This window comes from Mus caroli, unplaced genomic scaffold (genome assembly GCF_978045245.1).
Source record: "Mus caroli unplaced genomic scaffold, Mus_caroli_1 scaffold_18, whole genome shotgun sequence".
NCBI lineage: Eukaryota > Metazoa > Chordata > Mammalia > Rodentia > Muridae > Mus > Mus caroli.
Window position 1 is genome coordinate 56,723,598 of NW_028227273.1, and position 21,767 is coordinate 56,745,364.

The 21,767-nt window shown below is 41.7% G+C and overlaps 3 protein-coding genes across 3 annotated transcripts in view; 2 read left to right on the forward strand and 1 right to left on the reverse strand.

Moving 5' to 3' along the window:
* Nucleotides 1-1,655: 1,655 nt before the first annotated feature.
* LOC110283960 (olfactory receptor 2H1) lies at nt 1,656-2,594 on the forward strand. The gene has a single exon (XM_021149514.1). The coding sequence runs from the start codon at nt 1,656-1,658 to the stop codon at nt 2,592-2,594; it is 939 nt and encodes a 312-aa protein (XP_021005173.1).
* Nucleotides 2,595-15,617: 13,023 nt separating this feature from the next.
* Nucleotides 15,618-18,368, forward strand: LOC110283790 (olfactory receptor 2H2). Its single transcript, XM_021149283.2, has one exon. It carries the CDS (start codon nt 17,139-17,141, stop codon nt 18,069-18,071), a length of 933 nt encoding a protein of 310 aa, XP_021004942.1. The 5' UTR covers nt 15,618-17,138; the 3' UTR covers nt 18,072-18,368.
* Gabbr1 (gamma-aminobutyric acid type B receptor subunit 1) overlaps nt 17,587-21,767 on the reverse strand; it is a 39,120-nt gene continuing 34,939 nt past the window's right edge. The window contains exons 23-24 of the mRNA XM_085833126.1: nt 19,060-19,163; nt 17,587-17,710 (exon numbers count right to left, since the gene is read on the reverse strand). Coding sequence (XP_085689252.1) covers nt 19,101-19,163 — 63 coding nt within the window. The 3' untranslated portion in view covers nt 17,587-17,710; nt 19,060-19,100. The remainder of the gene's footprint in view (nt 17,711-19,059; nt 19,164-21,767) is intronic.

The window sequence follows — 21,767 nt, forward strand, 5'->3', positions numbered from 1 at the left end:
TTATGAATACATAAACTTAAAAAAAAAGAATGCATAAACTTACTTCAAAGTAAAATATTTGAAAATGTATCTGAATCATATTAACTAAGAATTATGCAAAACCAAAATCCCACTTTGGAAGTCTCTTATCTCAAACATTATCGTGCTGAGGCAGGAGGATTCTCAACTTCAAATCCATTCAGGACTACATAGTCAGTCCTGCATGTATTTGTATCAGTCTCTGTAATGTAGCAACACCCTACCTCTGAAAGAAGAAAGGAGGGAAGAAGAAGGGGGGGAAAAGAGAGGGAGAGACTTCAAATATCCTGCAACAAAATTTTGCCTCATATGAAAATAAAATAATTAAATTAACCTACTTCAGACTTTCACTAGCAAACTGCATGGGGTTTGGTCATTTTTTGCTTAGTTTTGTGAGGCAAGGCCTCACTCTGAAGCCCAGGCTATCTCAAACTCACAGGTCTTCCAGCCTAAGACAGTTCAATGTCAAAATTGTATCCTCTCTCTCTTTTTTCTTTTCAAATTTTGAAAATTATTTTTATTGTTTTTAATTGTGTGTGTGTTTGTGTGTGTGTGTTTATGAGTATGCACACGTGTATACAGGTGACTGTGGAAGTCAGTGGTGTCAGATCCCCTGGAACAGAAAGTATGGGTAGGGAGCTGGCCAACATAGATGCTAGCAACTGAACTCAAATTTTCTGTGAGAACAGTTTGTGCTCTTAACCACCTAGTCATCTCTCCAGCCCTAGGATCTTATGTTCTTAAGGAATTATGTCATTACAGTATCAGATGACAATCATTGTAAGAATAACACTTCTTTCTGAAAAAATTTCCACATACATGTAATGAAAAAGGTTTTCTCTTAGAGGGAAAATATCTGTTCCAATTTGATGAGCCATAAGGATTGTTTTGATTTAATTTTAATTTTGTTTTATGTGTATGGGCAGTTTGCCTGTGTGTATGTCTTTATATGACTTGCACACCTGAAAGATCCAAAACAGCAGTTACTGTGAGCCCCCATGTGGGTACTGGGAATCAAACTCAGGTCCTCTGGAAAAATAGCCAGCACTCTTAACCACTGAACCATCTCTCCAGCCCCATAATCATTGTATTCAAACAAGAATCCTAATTGAGCTCACTGGAGATTGCAGCATTCATTAGGGGGAATATCTCATCCATAGACCTAGTTTCAATCTCTCATCTAATCTTCTGCAAATGCTATCAGAAAGTAAGATGACTCTGAACTAATATTTATCATCATATCATCAATCAGCCACAAAATTCATTATTATTCCTACCACACAGAAGAACAACTTCAACAGTAGGCCAGTGTTCAGATTGTAACATATGCTTAGCAAATGTTTGTTGTGGTAATAAAAATTAATGAGTGAATCCATGTTTTTAATCAGCCTCTTTTTCCCTTACCCAAAGAATCAGAGGCTCCAGTATAGGATGCACCTGTTCCTTGTTTCCTCAGGACCACTAGCATTTGACAGAATCGGTACGAGAAGACCAGGAGCGGTACGAGAAAACAAGGAGCTGCTGGGTGGTGTGCTCAAGAAGACGCAGAGGCAGAAGTGTCCCGATAGCACAACTTCAGGACACATTGAATCATGATGGGATAGTATTTCCAATTGGATTCATAGCAGAAACAGACCATGGTCAACCAGAGCTCTCCCATGGGCTTCCTCCTGCTGGGCTTCTCTGAACACCCACAACTGGAAAAGGTTCTCTTCTTCGTTGTCTTGTGCTCCTACCTCCTCACTCTCCTAGGAAACACACTCATCCTCCTGCTGTCCACCCTGGACCCCAGGCTCCACTCTCCAATGTACTTCTTCCTCTCTAACCTCTCCTTCTTGGACCTCTGCTTCACCACAACCTGTGTCCCCCAGATGTTGTTCAACCTCTGGGGCCCTGCAAAGACCATCAGCTTCCTGGGATGCTCTGTCCAGCTCTTCATCTTCCTGTCCTTGGGAACCACCGAGTGCATCCTCCTGACAGTGATGTCTTTTGACCGCTATGTGGCTGTGTGCCAGCCCCTGCACTATGCCACCATCATCCACCCTCGCCTGTGCTGGAAGCTGGCAGGTGTGGCCTGGATGATGGGACTGCTTCAATCCATAGTTCAGACACCTCCTACCCTCAAACTGCCCTTCTGTCCCCATAGGCAGATAGATGACTTTCTGTGTGAAGTCCCATCTTTAATTCGACTCTCCTGTGGGGACACCACTTTTAATGAGATTCAGTTGGCTGTGTCCAGTGTTATTCTTGTGGTTGTGCCTCTGAGCCTCATCCTTGTCTCTTACGGAGCCATTGCCAGGGCAGTGATGAGGATAAACTCGACTGAAGCATGGAAAAAGGCTTTGGGGACCTGCTCCTCCCACCTCATTGTGGTCACCCTCTTCTACAGCTCAGTAATCGCTGTCTATCTGCAGCCCAAAAATCCCTATGCCCAGGAGAGGGCCAAGTTCTTTGGTCTTTTCTATGCAGTGGGCACCCCCACACTGAACCCTCTCATTTATACTCTGAGGAACAAGGAGGTAAAGAGGGCATTCTGGAGGCTGTTGGGGAAGGATGGGGACTCCAAAAATACCTAAGAGATAAATAGTCATAGCAGAAGGACTGCTGTAAGTTCAAGGCCAGATTGGTAGACACAGTGAGACTTGGAGATACTGGCAGTTGGAATGCGAATGACTGATACATTCAAGAGAAATGCTAGGGCGACAACGGGGGCCAAGTTATGGTTTGCTTTGACTTTAATTATGCATATGTTGCTCCAAGATATACAACTATGACACTATAGTGAAGGATGTTGTAACCGTGTGGCTTAATCATTCCATTGGTTTGTCAAAACCCTATCAACTGTAAGCATTTCTAGCCTTGAAGGCATTAGATATCCCATAGTTAGGAGCTTTGTCTCTAACAGGGACATAGTCTCTAAAGTGATAGCAGGCCTGGAAGATTTTCTAATGGATACTTTTCTTGCAACTATAAGATTACCTTGACCAAGAATTCTCTAGAATTCCTTCCCACCATTGATGTTTCAATAGTCTAGAATCTGGTGGGTCTCATGTGAAAAGCAGCAGTATATGGGTATGACAGCCCTTTCCTGCTCTGTGGTCAAGTCACTCACCAGTAAGTGGTTCTCGGAGGAAAGCCTATCACTGAAATTTCTTCCCCTGTGTCAAAAGCCTTAGTGGTGTTAAATGAGAACACAGAACTTGTCCTTACTTTGAAGGGATGCCATTCAATGGTACAAACTACAGGCTTCTAACAATTTCAAATGTGTGAGGAGCCCTGGGTCTTTATGAGTTTTATTTCCCACTCTCTGGACTGTTACCCTAAAGCCCCCAGTACACTTACCCTCCTGGCTGACATTGCTTAATCAATACAATCTCAATCAATAAATCTTACTCAATATAATCTCAGTGAAGCTGATGGTTGAAATTTCTAGAAGTCTATAAAGACTAAATTAGACAATTGTCTAATTTGCCAATACTTTTAAACTCCTATGAAAATACTCCATGTGGCAAATTCTACAAACAAATAATGAAGATCTTGATACAAAATACTTTGTATAACATTTTCAGGTATTTCACACCCCGAAGGATATGTCCTGAAAGCTATAAATAGGCTGTGTATCAACAAGTCTTATTAAAATAGGTATTGGGATGCTATTTCTAATTTCATTCTTAAAAATTGAAGTTGAAGTACAATGTTTGAAGACATTTTTAGTAATAGTGTGTATTTTAGGTAATGTTTATTTAAAGTCAGATTTAGGAAATGAGTTTTTGCTACATGGTATTTTAAACCATGTTGAATCAATGAATGAGCAGCTGAAATGTTTTTCTAACATTAAAGGGGCTAAAATTGTGTGGCTTTTAAACTATTTTGATTAATGGACCATTGAAAACTAGTTTGTAAATTTTAAAAATTTTGTTACTAGTTCCATATGATCAGTTATTGTCATATAGGTGTGCTCATGTGTGTGCATGCAAGCGTCTGCATGTGTGTAGAGAATCTTATGAAATCATATTTTCTGTGAATTCATGCTTTTAACATTTTAAAATTTATTTGATGTATATGTGAGAGTACTTGAATGTGTATATGTGTAGATGTCTATGGAGGAGTCCTCAGAGGCCAGAAGAAAATGTTACATGTTCAGAACTTGGAGTCACGGGAAGTTGTGAGCTGCAGTGTGTGGACTAGGAACTGATTCTTGGTGCTCTACAAGATCAATAAGCATGCCTAACCACTGAGCAACTTCTCTCACTCAATATATTTTTAAATATTTCATATGAATCCTCATCAATATTTCCAAACATAGTTCTAGAACTTTATGTCCGACTATTTAGATTAGCAAGTATTACCTTTTTCATATTTGAAAAAAAATGTGTTCAAAATTTTCGTGAGAACATGGTCATAATCAAGTTCACAAGTTTGGCCAATATCACCTTTCACAGATGGTCATTACAATCATGTACCTACAACTAATATTCTCTTCCTCATATAAATCTTGTTATATTTATATTGTTACAATGTTCTTTTTGTCCTCATTTGTGCTTATGCCTTATGCTGTTTTACCAGAGACCACCACAATCATTCCTCTGTCCTAGAGGAGAAAAAAAAACTTTTATAAAAGTCTGGGAAATGGCTCAGCAGCTAAAAGTACTTCCTGCTCCTCTTGAGGACTCAAGTTCTATTTCCAACACACACATCAGGCAGCTCACAACCTCCTCCATGTCTAAAAGATCCTGAACCCTATTCTGGCCTCTGTGGGCATCTCCCTTATACAACATACACACAAATAAAAATCCTTTTTAATTATTTAAAAGAAGAGAATTATCATTATAAATACATTCACATAGCACTAAAAAGTTAACTTATACAAACTCATATTGGAATAAACCATATTAAAACAAAGATAATAAATATTTAAACTCATAATTTTGCAGTTGTTTTATTTTATGTACAATGACTATTCATATCCATGACTTCTAGATGATAAAATATTATAGCATGCACAGAAAACTGTGTGTAACTTTTAACTGTACATTTCTTTCCAAGTCTAGGTTTATTTGTTTATGGTTGTCTGGCTGGTTGATTGGTTGATTTTTTTGAGACAAGGTCTTGCTGGGCAGTGGTGGTGCATACCTTTAATCCCAGCACTTGGGAGGCAGAGGCAGGTGGATTTCTGAGTTCAAGGCCAGTCTGGTCTACAGAGTAAGTTCCAGGACAGCTAGGGCTACACAGAGAAACCCAGTCTCAAAAAACCAAAAGAGAGAGAGAGAGAGAGAGAGAGAGAGAGAGAGAGAGAGAGAGAGACCCACTATGTAGCCTTGGATATCCTGGAACTTCCTAAGTAGACCACTCTCACCTTGAACTCACAGAGATCCACCTGTCTCTGCCTAAGATGTGTTCCCCCGTAGCCCTACTATATTTATAGTTTAAAATTGGCCACTCTACACTACAGACAAGTAGTCTGTGTACATCTTTAATAACAGCATTAGAAAGACTTGGCAGTTTCAGGTCATCTTGGGATACATAGGAGACTCTGTCTGTAAAAAACAAGAAGTGAAGGTGAGTGGAAAGGAGGGAGAAGGGCAGACAGAAGGGCAGATTGAGGGAAGAAGGTTAAGTTAAAGTACAGAAATCAATACATTCTCTATTGCAGGCTTGTTTGCCTGAAGGAAAGGATACTGTCCGTGTCCTATTGAAACACAGTTATAAAAGAGTTCTGACAGGAACTAGAAGAAAAACTGTTGTGTTAGCTTACATACACACCTTTAAATCTAAACTGAGTCTGGTCCTTTTTCATGATAGCACTTGAAAAGAGTCTGGCTGGACTGGAGAGATGGCCCAGTGCTTAAGAGCACTGACTGCTCTTCCAAAGGTCCAGAGTTCAAATCCCAGCAACCACATGGGAGCTTACAACCATCTGTAATGAGATCTGACGCCCTCATCTGGTGCATCTGAAGACAGCTACAGTGTACTTACATATAATAAATAAAAAAATCTTTAAAAAAAAAAAAGAAGAAGGAGGAGGAGGAGGAAGAAGGAAGAAGAGAAGAGAAGAGAAGAGAAAAGAAAAGAAAAGAAAAGAAAAGAAAAGAAAAGAAAAGAAAAGAAAAGAAAAGAAAAGAAAAGAAAAGAAAAGAAAAGAAAGCTCATCCGGCCTGATCAGCGCCGGGGTAGCGGGAGCGCAGGGTTGCCTGACACCCGCCAGCTACCCACGACCCCCGCCGCAGGATTTTGGGACTGCTGGTGAGTGGAACACAGCTTCTGCTCCAATCCAATTGCGCGGGACCTGAGACTGCATTAGTTAGGGAAGCAGAAACCGGCCTGAGTAGGGCCACAGGCCTCATCCGGCCGGATCAGCGCCGGGGTAGCGGGAGCGCAGGGTTGCCTGACACCCGCCAGCTACCCACGACCCCCGCCGCAGGATTTTGGGACTGCTGGTGAGTGGAACACAGCTTCTGCTCCAGTCCAATCACGCGGGACCTGAGACTGCTCTGGTTGGGGAGAGAGAAATCCGGCCTACATAGGGCCACAACCCTCTTCCGGTCAGAAAAGCACCGGAGCAGCTGGGGCGCAGGGTCAGCTGACACTCACCAGCTACCCACAACACCCACCACAGGATCTTAAGACTTCTGGTGAGTGGAGCACAGCTTCTGCTCCAATCCAATTGCGCGCGGGACCAGAGACTGCATTAGTTAGGGAAGCAGAAACCGGCCTGAGTAGGACCACAGGCCTCTTCCGGCTGGACCAGCACCGGGGTACCATCAGCTACCCACAACCCCCGCCGCAGGATTTAGAGACTGCTGGTGAGTGGAACACAGCTTCTGCTCCAATCTTTAAACAGTGACAACGATAACAACTAACCCCAGAGATTACCAGATGGCGAAAGGTAAACGTAATAATCTTACTAACAGAAACCAAGACCACTCACCATCATCAGAACCCAGCACCCCCACTTCGCCCAGTCCAGGGCACCCCAACACACCAGAAAAGCTAGACACGGATTTAAAAGCATATCTCCTGATGATGATAGAGGACTTCAAGAAGGACTTTAATAACACACTTAAAGAAATGCAGGAGAACACTGCTAAACAGACAGAAGACAATAAAGAGGAAGCACAAAAATCCCTTAAAGAATTGCAGGAGAACACTGCTAAAGAGTTACAAATCCTTAAAGAAAAACACGATAACATAATCAAACAGGTAGAAGTCCTTACAGAAAAACAGGAAAACACATCCAAACAGATGATGGAAATGAACAAAACCATACTAGACCTAAAAAGGGAAGTAGACACAATAAAGAAAACCCAAAATGAGGCAACACTGGAGATAGAAACCCTAGGAAAGAAATCTGGAACCATAGATATGAGCATCAGCAACAGAATACAAGAGATGGAAGAGAGAATCTCAGGTGCAGAAGATTCCATAGAGAACATCGGCACAACAATCAAGGAAAATGTAAAATGCAAAAAGATCCTAACTCAAAACATCCAAGAAATACAGGACACAATGAGAAGACCAAACCTACGGATAATAGGAGTGGATGAGAATGAAGATTTTCAACTCAAAGGACCAGCAAACATCTTCAACAAAATTATAGAAGAAAACTTCCCAAATCTAAAGAAAGAGATGCCCATGAACATACAAGAAGCCTACAGAACTCCAAATAGACTGGACCAGAAAAGAAATACCTCCCGACACATAATAATCAGAGCAACAAATGCTCTAAATAAAGATAGAATACTAAAAGCAGTAAGAGAAAAAGGCCAAGTAACATATAAAGGCAAGCCTATCAGAATTACACCAGATTTTTCACCAGAGACTATGAAAGCCAGAAGATCCTGGACGGATGTTATACAGACACTAAAAGAACACAAATTCCAGCCCAGGCTACTATACCCAGCCAAACTCTCAATTAACATAGATGGAGAAACCAAAGTATTCCACGACAAAACCAAATTCACACATTATCTCTCCACGAATCCAGCCCTTCAAAGGATAATAACAGAAAAAAACCAATACAAGGACAGGAACCACGCCCTAGAAACAACAAGAAGGTAATCCCTCAACAAACCTAAAAGAAGACAGCCACAAGAACAAAATGCCAACTTTAACAACAAAAATAACAGGAAACAACAATTACTTTTCCTTAATATCTCTTAATATCAATGGACTCAACTCCCCGATAAAAAGACATAGACTAACAAACTGGCTACACAAACAAGACCCAACATTTTGCTGCTTACAGGAAACTCATCTCAGAGAAAAGGATAGACACTACCTCAGAATGAAAGGCTGGAAAACAATTTTCCAAGCAAATGGCATGAAGAAACAAGCTGGAGTAGCCATTCTAATATCTGATAAGATTGACTTCCAACCCAAAGTCATTAAAAAAGACAGGGAGGGACACTTCATACTCATCAAAGGTAAAATCCTCCAAGAGGAACTATCAATCCTGAATATCTATGCTCCAAATACAAAGGCAGCCACATTCATTAAAGAAACTTTAGTAAAGCTCAAAGCACACATTGCACCTCATACAATAATAGTGGGAGACTTCAACACACCACTTTCACCAATGGACAGATCATGGAAACAGAAACTAAACAGGGACACAGTGAAACTAAGAGAAATTATGAATCAAATGGATCTGGCAGATATCTACAGAACATTCTATCCTAAAACAAAAGGATATACCTTCTTCTCAGCACCTCATGGTACTTTCTCCAAAATTGACCACATAATTGGTCACAAAGCAGGCCTCAACAGATATAAAAATATTGAAATTGTCCCATGCATCCTATCAGATCACCATGGACTAAGGCTGATCTTCAATAACAAAATAAATAATAGAAAGCCAACCTTCACGTGGAAACTGAACAACACTCTTCTCAATGATACCTTGGTCAAGGAAGGAATAAAGAAAGAAATTAAGGACTTTTTAGAGTTCAATGAAAATGAAGCCACAACATACCCAAACTTATGGGACGCAATGAAAGCATTTCTAAGAGGAAAACTCATAGCTCTGAGTGCCTCCAAAAGGAAACTAGAGAGAGCACACATTAGCAGCTTGACAACACACCTAAAAGCACTAGAACAAAAGGAAGCAAATTCACCCAAGAGGAGTAGACGGCAGGAAATAATCAAACTCAGGGGTGAAATCAACCAAGTGGAAACAAGAAAAACTATTCAAAGAATCAACCAATCAAGGAGCTGGTTCTTTGAGAAAATCAACAAGATAGATAAACCCTTAGCCAGACTCACTAGAGGGCACAGGGAAAGCATCCTAATTAACAAAATCACAAATGAAAAAGGAGACATAACAACAAATCCTGAAGACATCCAAAACACCATCAGATCCTTCTACCAAAGGCTATACTCAACAAAACTGGAGAACCTGGATGAAATGGAGAAGTTCCTAGACAGATACCAGGTACCAAAGTTGAATCAAGATCAGGTTAATGATCTAAACAGCCCTATATCCCCCAAAGAAATAGAAGCAGTCATTAATAGTCTCCCAACTAAAAAAAGCCCAGGACCAGATGGGTTTAGTGCAGAGTTCTATCAGATCTTCAAAGAAGATCTAATCCCAGTTCTTCACAAACTATTCCACAAAATAGAAACAGAAGGTACTCTACCCAACTCATTCTATGAAGCCACAATTACTCTGATACCTAAACCACAAAAAGACCCAACAAAGATAGAAAACTTCAGACCAATATCCCTTATGAATATTGATGCAAAATTCCTCAATAAAGTTCTTGCTAACCGAATCCAAGAACACATCAAAACAATCATCCATCCTGACCAAGTAGGTTTCATCCCAGGGATGCAGGGATGGTTCAATATATGGAAATCCATCAACGTAATCCAGTATATAAACAAACTCAAAGACAAAAACCACATGGTCATCTCCTTAGATGCGGAAAAAGCATTTGACAAGATCCAACACCCATTCATGATAAAAGTCTTGGAAAGATCAGGAATTCAAGGCCCATACCTAAACATGATAAAAGCAATCTACAGCAAACCAGTAGCCAACATCAAAGTAAATGGTGAGAAGCTTGAAGCAATCCCTCTAAAATCAGGGACTAGACAAGGCTGTCCACTTTCTCCATACCTATTCAACATTGTACTTGAAGTCCTAGCCAGAGCAATTCGACAACAAAAGGAGATCAAAGGGATACAAATTGGAAAAGATGAAGTCAAAATATCACTTTTTGCAGATGATATGATAGTATATATAAGTGACCCTAAAAATTCCACCAGAGAACTAAGCCTGATAAACAGCTTTGGTGAAGTAGCTGGATATAAAATTAACTCAAACAAATCAATGGCCTTTCTCTACACAAAGAATAAACAGGCTGAGAAAGAAATTAGGGAAACAACACCCTTCTCAATAGTCACAAATAATATAAAATATCTTGGCGTGACTCTAACTAAGGAAGTGAAAGATCTGTATAATAAAAACTTCAAGTCTCTGAAGAAAGAAATTATAGAAGATCTCAGAAGATGGAAAGATCTCCCATGCTCATGGATTGGCAGGATCAACATTGTAAAAATGGCTATCTTGCCAAAAGCAATCTACAGATTCAATGCAATCCCCATCAAAATTCCAAATCAATTCTTCAACGAATTAGAAAGTGCAATCTGCAAATTCATCTGGAATAACAAAAAACCTAGGATAGCAACAACTCTTCTCAAGGATAAAAGAACCTCTGGTGGAATCACCATGCTGGACCTAAAGCTCTACTACAGAGCAATTGTGATAAAAACTGCATGGTACTGGTATAGTGACAGACAAATAGACCAATGGAATAGAATTGAAGACCCAGAAATGAACCCACACACCTACGGTCACTTGATCTTCGACAAGGGAGCTAAAAACATCCAGTGGAAGAAAGACAGCATTTTCAACAAATGGTGCTGGCACAACTGGTTGTTAACATGTAGAAGAATGCGAATCGATCCATTCCTATCTCCTTGTACTAAGGTCAAGTCTAAGTGGATCAAGGAACTTCACATAAAACCAGAGACACTGAAACTTATAGAGGAGAAAGTGGGGAAAAGCCTTGAAGACATGGGCACAGGGGAAAAATTCCTGAATAGAACAGTAATGGCTTGTGCTGTAAGATCGAGAATTGACAAGTGGGACCTCATGAAACTACAAAGCTTCTGCAAGGCTAAAGACACCATCAATAAGACAAAAAAATCACCAACAGATTGGGAAAGGATCTTCACCTATCCTAAATCAGATAAGGGACTAATATCCAATATATATAAAGAACTCAAGAAGGTGGACTCCAGAAAGTCAAATAACCCCATTAAAAAATGGGGCTCAGAACTGAACAAAGAATTCTCACCTGAGGAATACCGAATGGCAGAGAAGCACCTGAAAAAATGTTCAACATCCTTAATCATCAGGGAAATGCAAATCAAAACAACCCTGAGATTCCACCTCACACCAGTCAGAATGGCTAAGATCAAAAATTCAGGTGACAGCAGATGCTGGCGAGGATGTGGAGAAAGTGGAACACTCCTCCATTGTTGGTGGGATTGCAAGCTAGTACAACCACTCTGGAAATCAGTCTGGCGGTTCCTCAGAAAATTGGACATAGTACTACAGGAGGATCCAGCAATACCTCTCCTGGGCATATATCCAGAAGATGTCCCAACCGGTAAAAAGGACACATGCTCCACTATGTTCATAGCAGCCCTATTTATAATAGCCAGAAGCTGGAAAGAACCCAGATGTCCCTCAACAGAGGAATGGATACAGAAATTATGGTACATTTACACAATGGAGTACTACTCAGCTATTAAAAAGAATGAATTTATGAAATTCCTAGCCAAATGGATGGACCTGGAGGGCATCATCTTGAGTGAAGTAACACAATCACAAAAGATCTCACACAATATGTATTCATTGATAAGTGGATATTAGCCCAAAACTTAGGATACCCAAGATATAAGATACAATTTGATAAACGCATGAAACTCAAGAAGAATGAAGACCAAAGTGTGGACATTGTGCACCTTCTTAGAATTGGGAACAAAACACCCAGGGAAGGAGTTACAGAGACAAAGTTCGTAGCTGTGATGAAAGGATGGACCATTCAGAGACTGCCGTATCCAGGGATCCATCCCATAATCAGCTTCTAAACGCTGACACCATTGCATACACTAGCAAGATTTTGCTGAAAGGACCCAAATATAGCTGTCTCTTGTGAGATGATGCTGGGGCCTAGCAAACACAGGAGTGGATGTTCACAGTCAGCTATTGGATGTATCACAGGGCTCCCAATGGAGAAGCTAGAGAAAGTACCCAAGGAGCTAAAGGGATCTGCAACCTTATTGTTGGAACAACATGATGTACTAACCAGAACCCTGGAGCTCTTGTCTCTAGCTGCATATGTATTGAAAGATGGCCTAGTCGGCCATCACTGGAAAGAGAGGCCCATTGGACTTGCAAACTTTATATGCCCCAATATAGGGGAATGCCAGGGCCAAAAGAATGGGAATGGGTGGGTAGGGAAGTGGGGGGCGCTATGGGGGACTTTTGGGATAGCATTGGAAATGTAATTGAGGAAAATATGTAATAAAAATATTAAAAATCAAAAAAAAAAAAATGGGGCTCAGAACTGAACAAAGAATTCTCACCTGAGGAATACCGAATGGCAGAGAAGCACCTGAAAAAATGTTCAACATCCTTAATCATCAGGGAAATGCAAATCAAAACAACCCTGAGATTCCACCTCACACCAGTCAGAATGGCTAAGATCAAAAATTCAGGTGACAGCAGATGCTGGCGAGGATGTGGAGAAAGAGGAACACTCCTCCATTGTTGGTGGGATTGCAAGCTTGTACAACCACTCTGGAAATCAGTCTGGCGGTTCCTCAGAAAATTGGACATAGTACTACCGGAGGATCCAGCAATACCTCTCCTGGGCATATATCCAGAAGATGTCCCAACCGGTAAAAAGGACACATGCTCCACTATGTTCATAGCAGCCCTATTTATAATAGCCAGAAGCTGGAAAGAACCCAGATGTCCCTCAACAGAGGAATGGATACAGAAATTATGGTACATTTACACAATGGAGTACTACTCAGCTATTAAAAAGAATGAAGTTATGAAATTCCTAGCCAAATGGATGGACCTGGAGGGCATCATCTTGAGTGAAGTAACACAATCACAAAAGAACTCACACAATATGTATTCATTGATAAGTGGATATTAGCCCAAAACTTAGGATACCCAAGATATAAGATACAATTTGATAAACGCATGAAACTCAAGAAGAATGAAGACCAAAGTGTGGACACTGTGCACCTTCTTAGAATTGGGAACAAAACACCCAGGGAAGGAGTTACAGAGACAAAGTTCGTAGCTGTGATGAAAGGATGGACCATTTAGAGACTGCTGTATCCAGGGATCCGTCCCATAATCAGCTTCTAAACGCTGACACCATTGCATACACTAGCAAGATTTTGCTGAAAGGACCCAAATATAGCTGTCTCTTGTGAGACGATGCCGGGGCCTAGCAAACACAGGAGTGGATGTTCACAGTCAGCTATTGGATGTATCACAGGGCTCCCAATGGAGAAGCTAGAGAAAGTACCCAAGGAGCTAAAGGGATCTGCAACCCTATTGTTGGAACAACATGATGTACTAACCAGAACCCTGGAGCTCTTGTCTCTAGCTGCATATGTATCGAAAGATGGCCTAGTCGGCCATCAATGGAAAGAGAGGCCCATTGGACTTGCAAACTTTATATGCCCCAATATAGGGGAATGCCAGGGCCAAAAGAATGGGAATGGGTGGGTAGGGAAGTGGGGGGCGCTATGGGGGACTTTTGGGATAGTATTGGAAATGTAATTGAGGAAAATATGTAATAAAAATATAAAAAAAAAAGAAAAGAAAAGAAAAGAAAAGAAAAGAAAAGAAAAGAAAAGAAAAGAAAAGAAAAGAAGTCGATTTAGTACATGCAAGACTGAATGCAGAAAGACGGTGATGCAGACCCAGGCTCATGAAACCTAGGCATCACCACTATAGCTGTGGCTATTCCTTAGCTTCCTTTGTGGGATTCCATCATTTCTAAGATACCTCTGGGTTAGGAGATGATTAGAATAGTTAATCACATGGCTGAAGTAATGGGGTCAACCATCCTTTACATTCTGCTTAGCATTTTACATTGTGATAATCTTCTGGATTACAACACTGTTCTGCCTCTGTGGAGAGAGTGTAGATTTGCGTGCTTACCACTGCTATGGCTGTCACTCAACATACCAAAGAACCAATTTAGGATTCTGCCAACTACCAAATATACATTTGAGTTACACAGTCAGAGTATAACCATTTGAACTGGGCTAGTGGAACCTATGTTCTCATTATGATTCATCAGATGAGGGGTGGACAAATATCTCAAGTCATCTACAAACCTAGGATTTGATCATCTGTATTATTATTACAATATAGAATATTTCAAAGGAATTAAGCAGAAAGGGAAGAATTTGAGGAGTGTTAATGGTATAGTCCTATATGGATATACGAAAGAACTAAGATGCCTGGATGGTGGGTGAAGAAGAGCAGATGTGACATTGGTTATTCCAAATACTATCTTATTGAGAGAATGGTAGTGGGTGAACTATTGACCTACTCCAGTGGGGACTATTGCTGGCATGCTTCCTCCAGAGTCCCATGCCCCTTTACCATAATTACAAGCTAATTAATTGTCTATGGGCTGTGGAACCCTTGGGTCTCCGCTGAATTAATGAGCTGTTTCTCCACAGGACAGGAATTCTGGGATTCACTCTCCACAAAATACTATGTCAGGCTTTCCACCACCAGGACCACTAACAGATAGTAACTTTTCCATGTACTGCGGGGGTAGGCTGTTTGTAAACCTTAATGGGAGAGATGACTCTGCCCTACCTTGACCTCATTTGTGCTATAGAAAAGAGAGTGGGATTATAGTTGTTTACACAACTCTGATTGCTTACAAATATACTCATTTAGCTTATTGATTTCAACTTTCTTTGCTTCAACTTCTCATGTTAAGAAGATACAGATATGTAGAGTTGTAAAGGATAATGATGTGTGTAAACAGATGTTTAACAACCAGCTTGGTTAGCCTTAGTTTATAGTATTTGCTGAATTTACACAGTGGAAATACTAACAAGGAAGAGGCTAGCTAACATTTATTTACTCAGAGGTACTACTATGCACTAGATATAACTCATTGCACATACTTGTACTGAGAAAAGTGCCTAGTAGTAACCATTATCAATTCTTACTAATACTAGAGATCTAGGCACCCATTCAGAGATGAGTAATCTTATATTCAGTTTTCTTCTTGGTGTCCATGTTGGGAACTAAGCACCTGTTGAGAGTTTGGTGACAGACTATTATTGCTGGCCAAAGAGGAAGAGGATATTCTGTAGTTGAAGGTAAGTAAAATATTTCTCATCTGTGAAATATCAGATGTTTACTTACCAACCAAGCCTCAGGATGGAAGGCAAATGAAACCAGAGATTTTCTTTGTTTCTTTGCTATTGGAGAAGGTTGCTTTGAAAAAAAAAAAACCACAAATAAACAAAGAATAAGATTTCATTTAGTGTGTGTGTGTATGTGTGCATGTGCGTATGTGCGTGTGTGTATTCATGTGTTCGTGTGTGTGTCAGTGCTTGCAGAGGCCAGAAAAGGATATTGAATTTCCTGGAGCTGGATCCATAGGCTATTGTGAACTGCTTGACATGGGTGCTGAGAACTGAACTCTGGCTCTTAGTAAGAGCACCAAGCACTTTTAACTGCTGAGCCCATTTTTGCTCTTGAAATAAGGTATCACTGTGTGGCCCATGCTTACCTCAAACTCATCATCCTTCTTCCTCCACCTCCTGAGGGCTGCTATGAAAGGCATGAAAGGCTGCCACAATGCCTGACGTAAACAGGGTGAATTTCTAACACCTATACTGGCCATGTGGTTTCATTCCTTCAAGTTCTGAACAGGAGCAGAGCATGGTCAGCCACAGTTCCCCTCTTTCTGCACTTCTCTGAACACCAGGCCAGAGAAATTATCTCTGGAATCTTGATCCTAATATCCGTTGAACAGGTGCCTGAAACATGTTGTTTACCCTGATACAGTTTGATCATTGATAAAATTGGGATGATCATTGCAGAGATATTGTAGAAATCAGGTGTTCAGATAGATATCTATCACAATTGGCCCAAGGAAAATACTTTGCAGATGTAAAATCTTAATATAAAAAGGAGAGAGTGATTACCAGACCATCATTGACCTCTTCAGACGACCAACCCCTGCCCTGTCTCATAGTACAATGTTTACACCTTAGAGCTTCAGGGAAAAAAATGTACAGGCCAATAAATGTCAGAAAGACAGGCAGACAGTAGTGGCACACACCTTTAATCCCAGCACTCGGGACAGAGGCAGGCAGATCTCTGGGTATGAGGTTAGTCTGGTCTACAGAGTGAGTTACAGGATAGTCAGGGCTACACAAAGAAAACTTGTCTCAAAAAAAGAAAAAAAAAAGAAAGAAAGAGAGAGGGGGAAGGAGGAAGAAAAGACAAGACAAGAAGAAAAGAAAAGAAAAACAGGATGACACAAACTAGAAATTATAGCAAATGGAAAAGCTCAAAAGAAAAGGGCAAAGAAACAGGTATCTGAAATACATATATTCAGAATGAGGCAGAGAAAAGGAAGGAGTTAATTGCCAAGAGAACAACCAAATTAGAAACAGAAAGTTAATAAGAACAGAAGTTGGTGCGTGAATGAGTTGGGTGCCACTATGGTAACACACTGAAAACTGCACTAAGAAAGTAAAGAATGCTTTGCTGCTATTGACATCAGTCTCCTTTGCCCAGGAACCCAGTGTGAGGAGCCACCTGTTCTCCACCACACTCCTGGTTTCCTCTCAGCTAGGGACTCTATCTGACCAGGAGGAAGAATGGAAGAAAAGTCCTTAGGTGACAGGCCTGGAGAAGGGAGCCTGAGAAACATCAGTCTACCTTGTGTGTCCTGAGAAGTACTCAGGGTGAGTTTTCACCAGGTCCTTTGTATCACACGAATCTGACAGTCTCATCCCTCCAACTAGACAAAGAGACCATGGTCAACCAGAGCTCCCCCGTGGGCTTCTTCCTGCTGGGCTTCTCTGAACACCCACAACTGGAAAAGGTTCTCTTCTTCGTTGTCTTGTGCTCCTACCTCCTCACTCTCCTAGGAAACACACTCATCCTCCTGCTGTCCACCCTGGATCCCAGGCTCCACTCTCCAATGTACTTCTTCCTCTCTAACCTCTCCTTCTTGGACCTCTGCTTCACCACAACCTGTGTCCCCCAGATGCTGTTCAACCTCTGGGGCCCTGCAAAGACCATCAGCTTCCTGGGATGCTTTGTCCAGCTCTTCATCTTCTTATCTCTGGGAACGACGGAGTGCATCCTGCTAGCAGTGATGGCCTTTGACCGCTATGTGGCTGTCTGCCAGCCCCTGCACTATGCCACCATCATCCACCCTCGCTTGTGTTGCCAGCTGGCAGCTGTGGCCTGGACGATTGGCCTAGTAGAGTCAGTAGTTCAGACACCATCCACTCTGCGCCTGCCCTTCTGTCCCCACCATCAGGTTGACGACTTCATGTGTGAGGTCCCTGCTTTGATTCGACTGTCCTGTGGGGACACCACCTATAATGAGATACAAATGGCTGTTGCCAGTGTCTTCATCTTGGTTGTGCCTCTGAGCCTCATCCTGGTCTCTTATGGTGCCATTGCCAGGGCAGTGCTGAGGATAAGCTCTGCAAAGGGGCGCAGGAAAGCTTTTGGGACCTGCTCTTCCCACCTCATTGTGGTTACTCTCTTCTACAGCTCAGTCATTGCTGTTTATCTGCAGCCCAAAAATCCTTATGCTCGAGAGAGGGGCAAGTTCTTTGGTCTCTTCTATGCTGTGGGAACTCCTTCTCTTAACCCTCTCATATATACCCTAAGGAACAAGGAAGTAAAGAGGGCATTCAGGAGGCTGCTCTGGAAGGAAGTGAATCCCAGCTGACACACTCTCAGTAAGCTGAATGGGAAATTTGCATGCCTTGTAGGCTTAAGTTTTCCTCCCTAACATCTTCAGACCTATCCTGCCTCTGTAGTAGATGACAGACTGTAAGACACAAAGAAGAGAGATTCAGCAAAGGAGTATAACTATGCAAAAACCTTAACACATGAATCAAATGTAATCTACCTGTATTTTCATTTTATTAATTCATCCTTGTCCTCGTACGCTTCATCTCATTGACTTTATCTCTAATTCCTTTCCCTTGCCTTTAAATATAAAGTATCATATTTATTTTTTAAGGTTTTATTCTATTTTTGTTTTTTTAAAGATTTATTTTATGAGTACAATGTAGCTGTCTTCAGACATACCACAAGAGGGCATCAGATCCCATTCCAGATGGTTGTGAGCCACCATGTAATTGCTGGGAATTGAACTCACTAGTTCTGGAAGAGCAGCCAGTGCTCTTAACTGCTGAAACACCTCTCTGGCCCAAGGTTTGATTTTTTTATGTTATGTCTCTGCATGAGTGTGTGTATATGTGCAGATGTCTGAGGAAGCAAGAAGAGGTCCCCTGAAACTAGAGTGACAGACAGTTGAGTTATCTGACATGGGTGTCTAACTTGAACTCTGATCCTGGAAATATCACAAATGCTGAGCCATCTCTCTAGCTACTTGTCACATCCATGCTGCTGTGTCTATACCAATAATAAAGATGTCCCAGTATCAGCTGGGCGTGGTGGCGCACACCTTTAATGCCAGCACTCAGGAGGCAGAGGCAGGTGGATTTCTGAATTCGCGGCCAGCCTGGTCTACAAAGTGAGTTCCAGGACAGCCAGGGCTATACAGAGAAACCCTGTCTTGAAAACACCACACAAACACACACACACACAAATGTCCCGGTATCATTAGCTTGATGCTGGGGGGTGGGGTGGGGGGAGGGCGGGTAAGAGCCTTGGGAAGCAGCCTGAAATGCAGCCAGTTTTCTCCTTACCAATTCCAGACAGCCAGATCACATACAGGAATAGCTTCTCTTCAAGGGAGGTAGAACAATTTCTGCCCTGAGATTTTGATTCCACCTACTGGGCAGATCTGGAACTGCAACGATATGCCAAAAGGGGGAAATAAAACACCCAAGTCTAAACAGAAGCACATGTCAGAGCTGCTAGGGGGTAATTAACGTTATAGTTGGTGTGATATACTAATGCCTTGTGATGTTCTGGGTACTGTTTAAAGTAACTTACACCCCTCCACTTCATTCTTGTAGTATTATGAAGCTTTATTCAGAAGCAAAAACTAAGAGTTCAAAAACCATCTCTCAGAGTTCTCAGCTAGTACTGGCACCTATCCAGTTAGTAATCCTGCCTTAATATAAATAGAGCCCTCCTAGCTCAAATGAGAAGCCTCAATTTGTCCTCAAACTTAAGAAGAATCTATCTTAACTAGACATATGTCCACCCTAAAGCTAGCTAGCCTCCCTATAGGTTTTTCAAGTGTTTCAAAGCACCCTGTGAGACCACTAGAGACAGAAGACAACGTTGACAAGAAAGTTGAGCCTGGAGGTTTGCCCCAATAGGACAGCCCTTCCTCGAGTGTGCTAGAATTCCAGTATCTATGATAATCTGAGAACTAGGAAGCTGAGGAAGTGGGGAGGGGGTCACCATAAATCTGAGGTCAGCCTGGGCTACCTAGGAAGACCTTGTGGAAAAAAAAAATAAGCAAAATTTGTCTCAACTTCTTCCTGCCTTAGTTCTAACAATATCAAGGCATGAGCAGAACTTCAAAGAAAGTGGATACAAAGTGGCATGAAATTTTATTCCTCAAAGTATGTGAAAGGATCTCTAGGGTTCTAATCTATCTAGTTTTCCTGTTAAACCAATACCAAACTCCCTTTGGGCACAATACCAGTGAAGAAAGAAAAGGGAAATCCTAGTTTCATTTCTACTTCAAGTATTAACACTTACTCTGGCATCAGCCCAGAGTGTCAGTGTTAGCTCTATCTCAACCTTAATCACCACTGCAGCCATAGTATGTCTCTTCAGCTACATTTTGGGGCTGTCCTAATGCAGGGCATCTTCCAGTTGTATTGAATAACCCTAATCTTAGACCTGTAAGTAATGCAACCTTTTAACTTTTTGTTTAATATTTGGGATATTTTGTTTTTCATTCTTGTTGGGTTTTGTTGATACAGTGTAGGCTTGGATGCTCTGAAGCTTGATATGCAGACCAGGCTGGCCTCAGACTCACAGAGCTCTGCCTGCTCCTGCTTCTCAAGTGCTGGAATTAAAGGCCTGTGGCACCTTGCAATCTGGCCTGCATGTATATGCCCCGCAGGTGTGCCTGATGCCTGCAGGGGACCTTCATGTGATGCTGGGAACCAAACCTGAGCCCCCAGCAAGAGCAACAAGTGCTCTTAACTATGGAGTCATCTCTCCAGCACTAGTCTAGAACTTTTCAAACACGTGCTCCAGGCTGCTCTAATGCCCCTAAAAGGAGAGCATCTTGGCTCTGGAAGCCTGCAGTCCATGAAAGAACCATGACTTTGGTGGGCCTCCCCTCCCCAATACCTCTAGCTTTCCGCTACTAGTGCTAGACCCTGACAAAGTCAGTTTGCTTGCAAAAGAGGCTTCTGACCATCTCCCCCAAATGTCCCATGCCCCTGCCATCTCTTGGACTCCTTATTACAGAATCCAAAGCCTCGTAGACAGGGAATGGTGTAGGGCAGAGGTCAACAAACCAGTCTGTGGCCATGTGTGGCCACTACCTGTTTTTGTACAGTTTTATTGGAATGGCAAAAGACACTGTAAGGTCACAAAAGCATAGTATAGGCCCCTGTCTTAGAAGCTAACCCAGATAGAACTATCAGTCACCAGGATAGGAAGCTGCCCCTCACCAATGCTGTCCTACTTAATGATATGTTAAGATGAAAAGACTAACTACGCCCTGAATGAGGTATGTACTCTAGAGTCCCTTCTCTCCATGTAGTTAACTTTAAATCCTCATTGTTAATCCTTCCTGCTTTTCTGCATCCTAAGAAAACATAACTTCTCCTTTTGACCTCTATCTCCCTTTCTTGGTTATTAACCAGTCAAAATCCTAAACCTCTTGCCCTTACAGTTTTTCTCCCTGAAGAGCCATACCTACACAGCACACCTCCCATTTAGGTGCTCAAACATCCCCTTCAGAGCTCATGCTTGTTAGATATTGATTCTGAGAGCCTAACTCCGTTAGCTGTCTCTCTCCTCTAGGCAACAGCTGAAATTTCGGGCTTGCCCGTCTTTTCTTCCCCCACCCCCAAACTCCAAATTGTCCTCTAGTATTCTTCTGAGTTCCCTTTTAAATCTTTTATAATCTATAAGACCAAGAACCCTCAGAAGGAACCCTGTGTTCTCACGGCAGAGCAGACATTTTCTGGAAATTTGTCCCACAGCAGAGAGAACAATATTCGAAATATCTGCTGACTTGGGAATCAGCATTATCTGAGGAGGAACTGGGGCCTTAGCTGTGTAGAGAGAACTATATGTGATGCACATCAAGATGGGAGTTAAATAAATCGAGGAACCCAGTATTATGAAATAAGGATTGGTCTTGCTCAGGAAAGCTACTGAGTAGGATACAGCTTTTCAAAGGATCCTTCCTTTAGTACCTTCAGTAGTTAGGGCTTCTGCAGAGTAAGCAATGATAAGGCTAGGCTGATTCCAA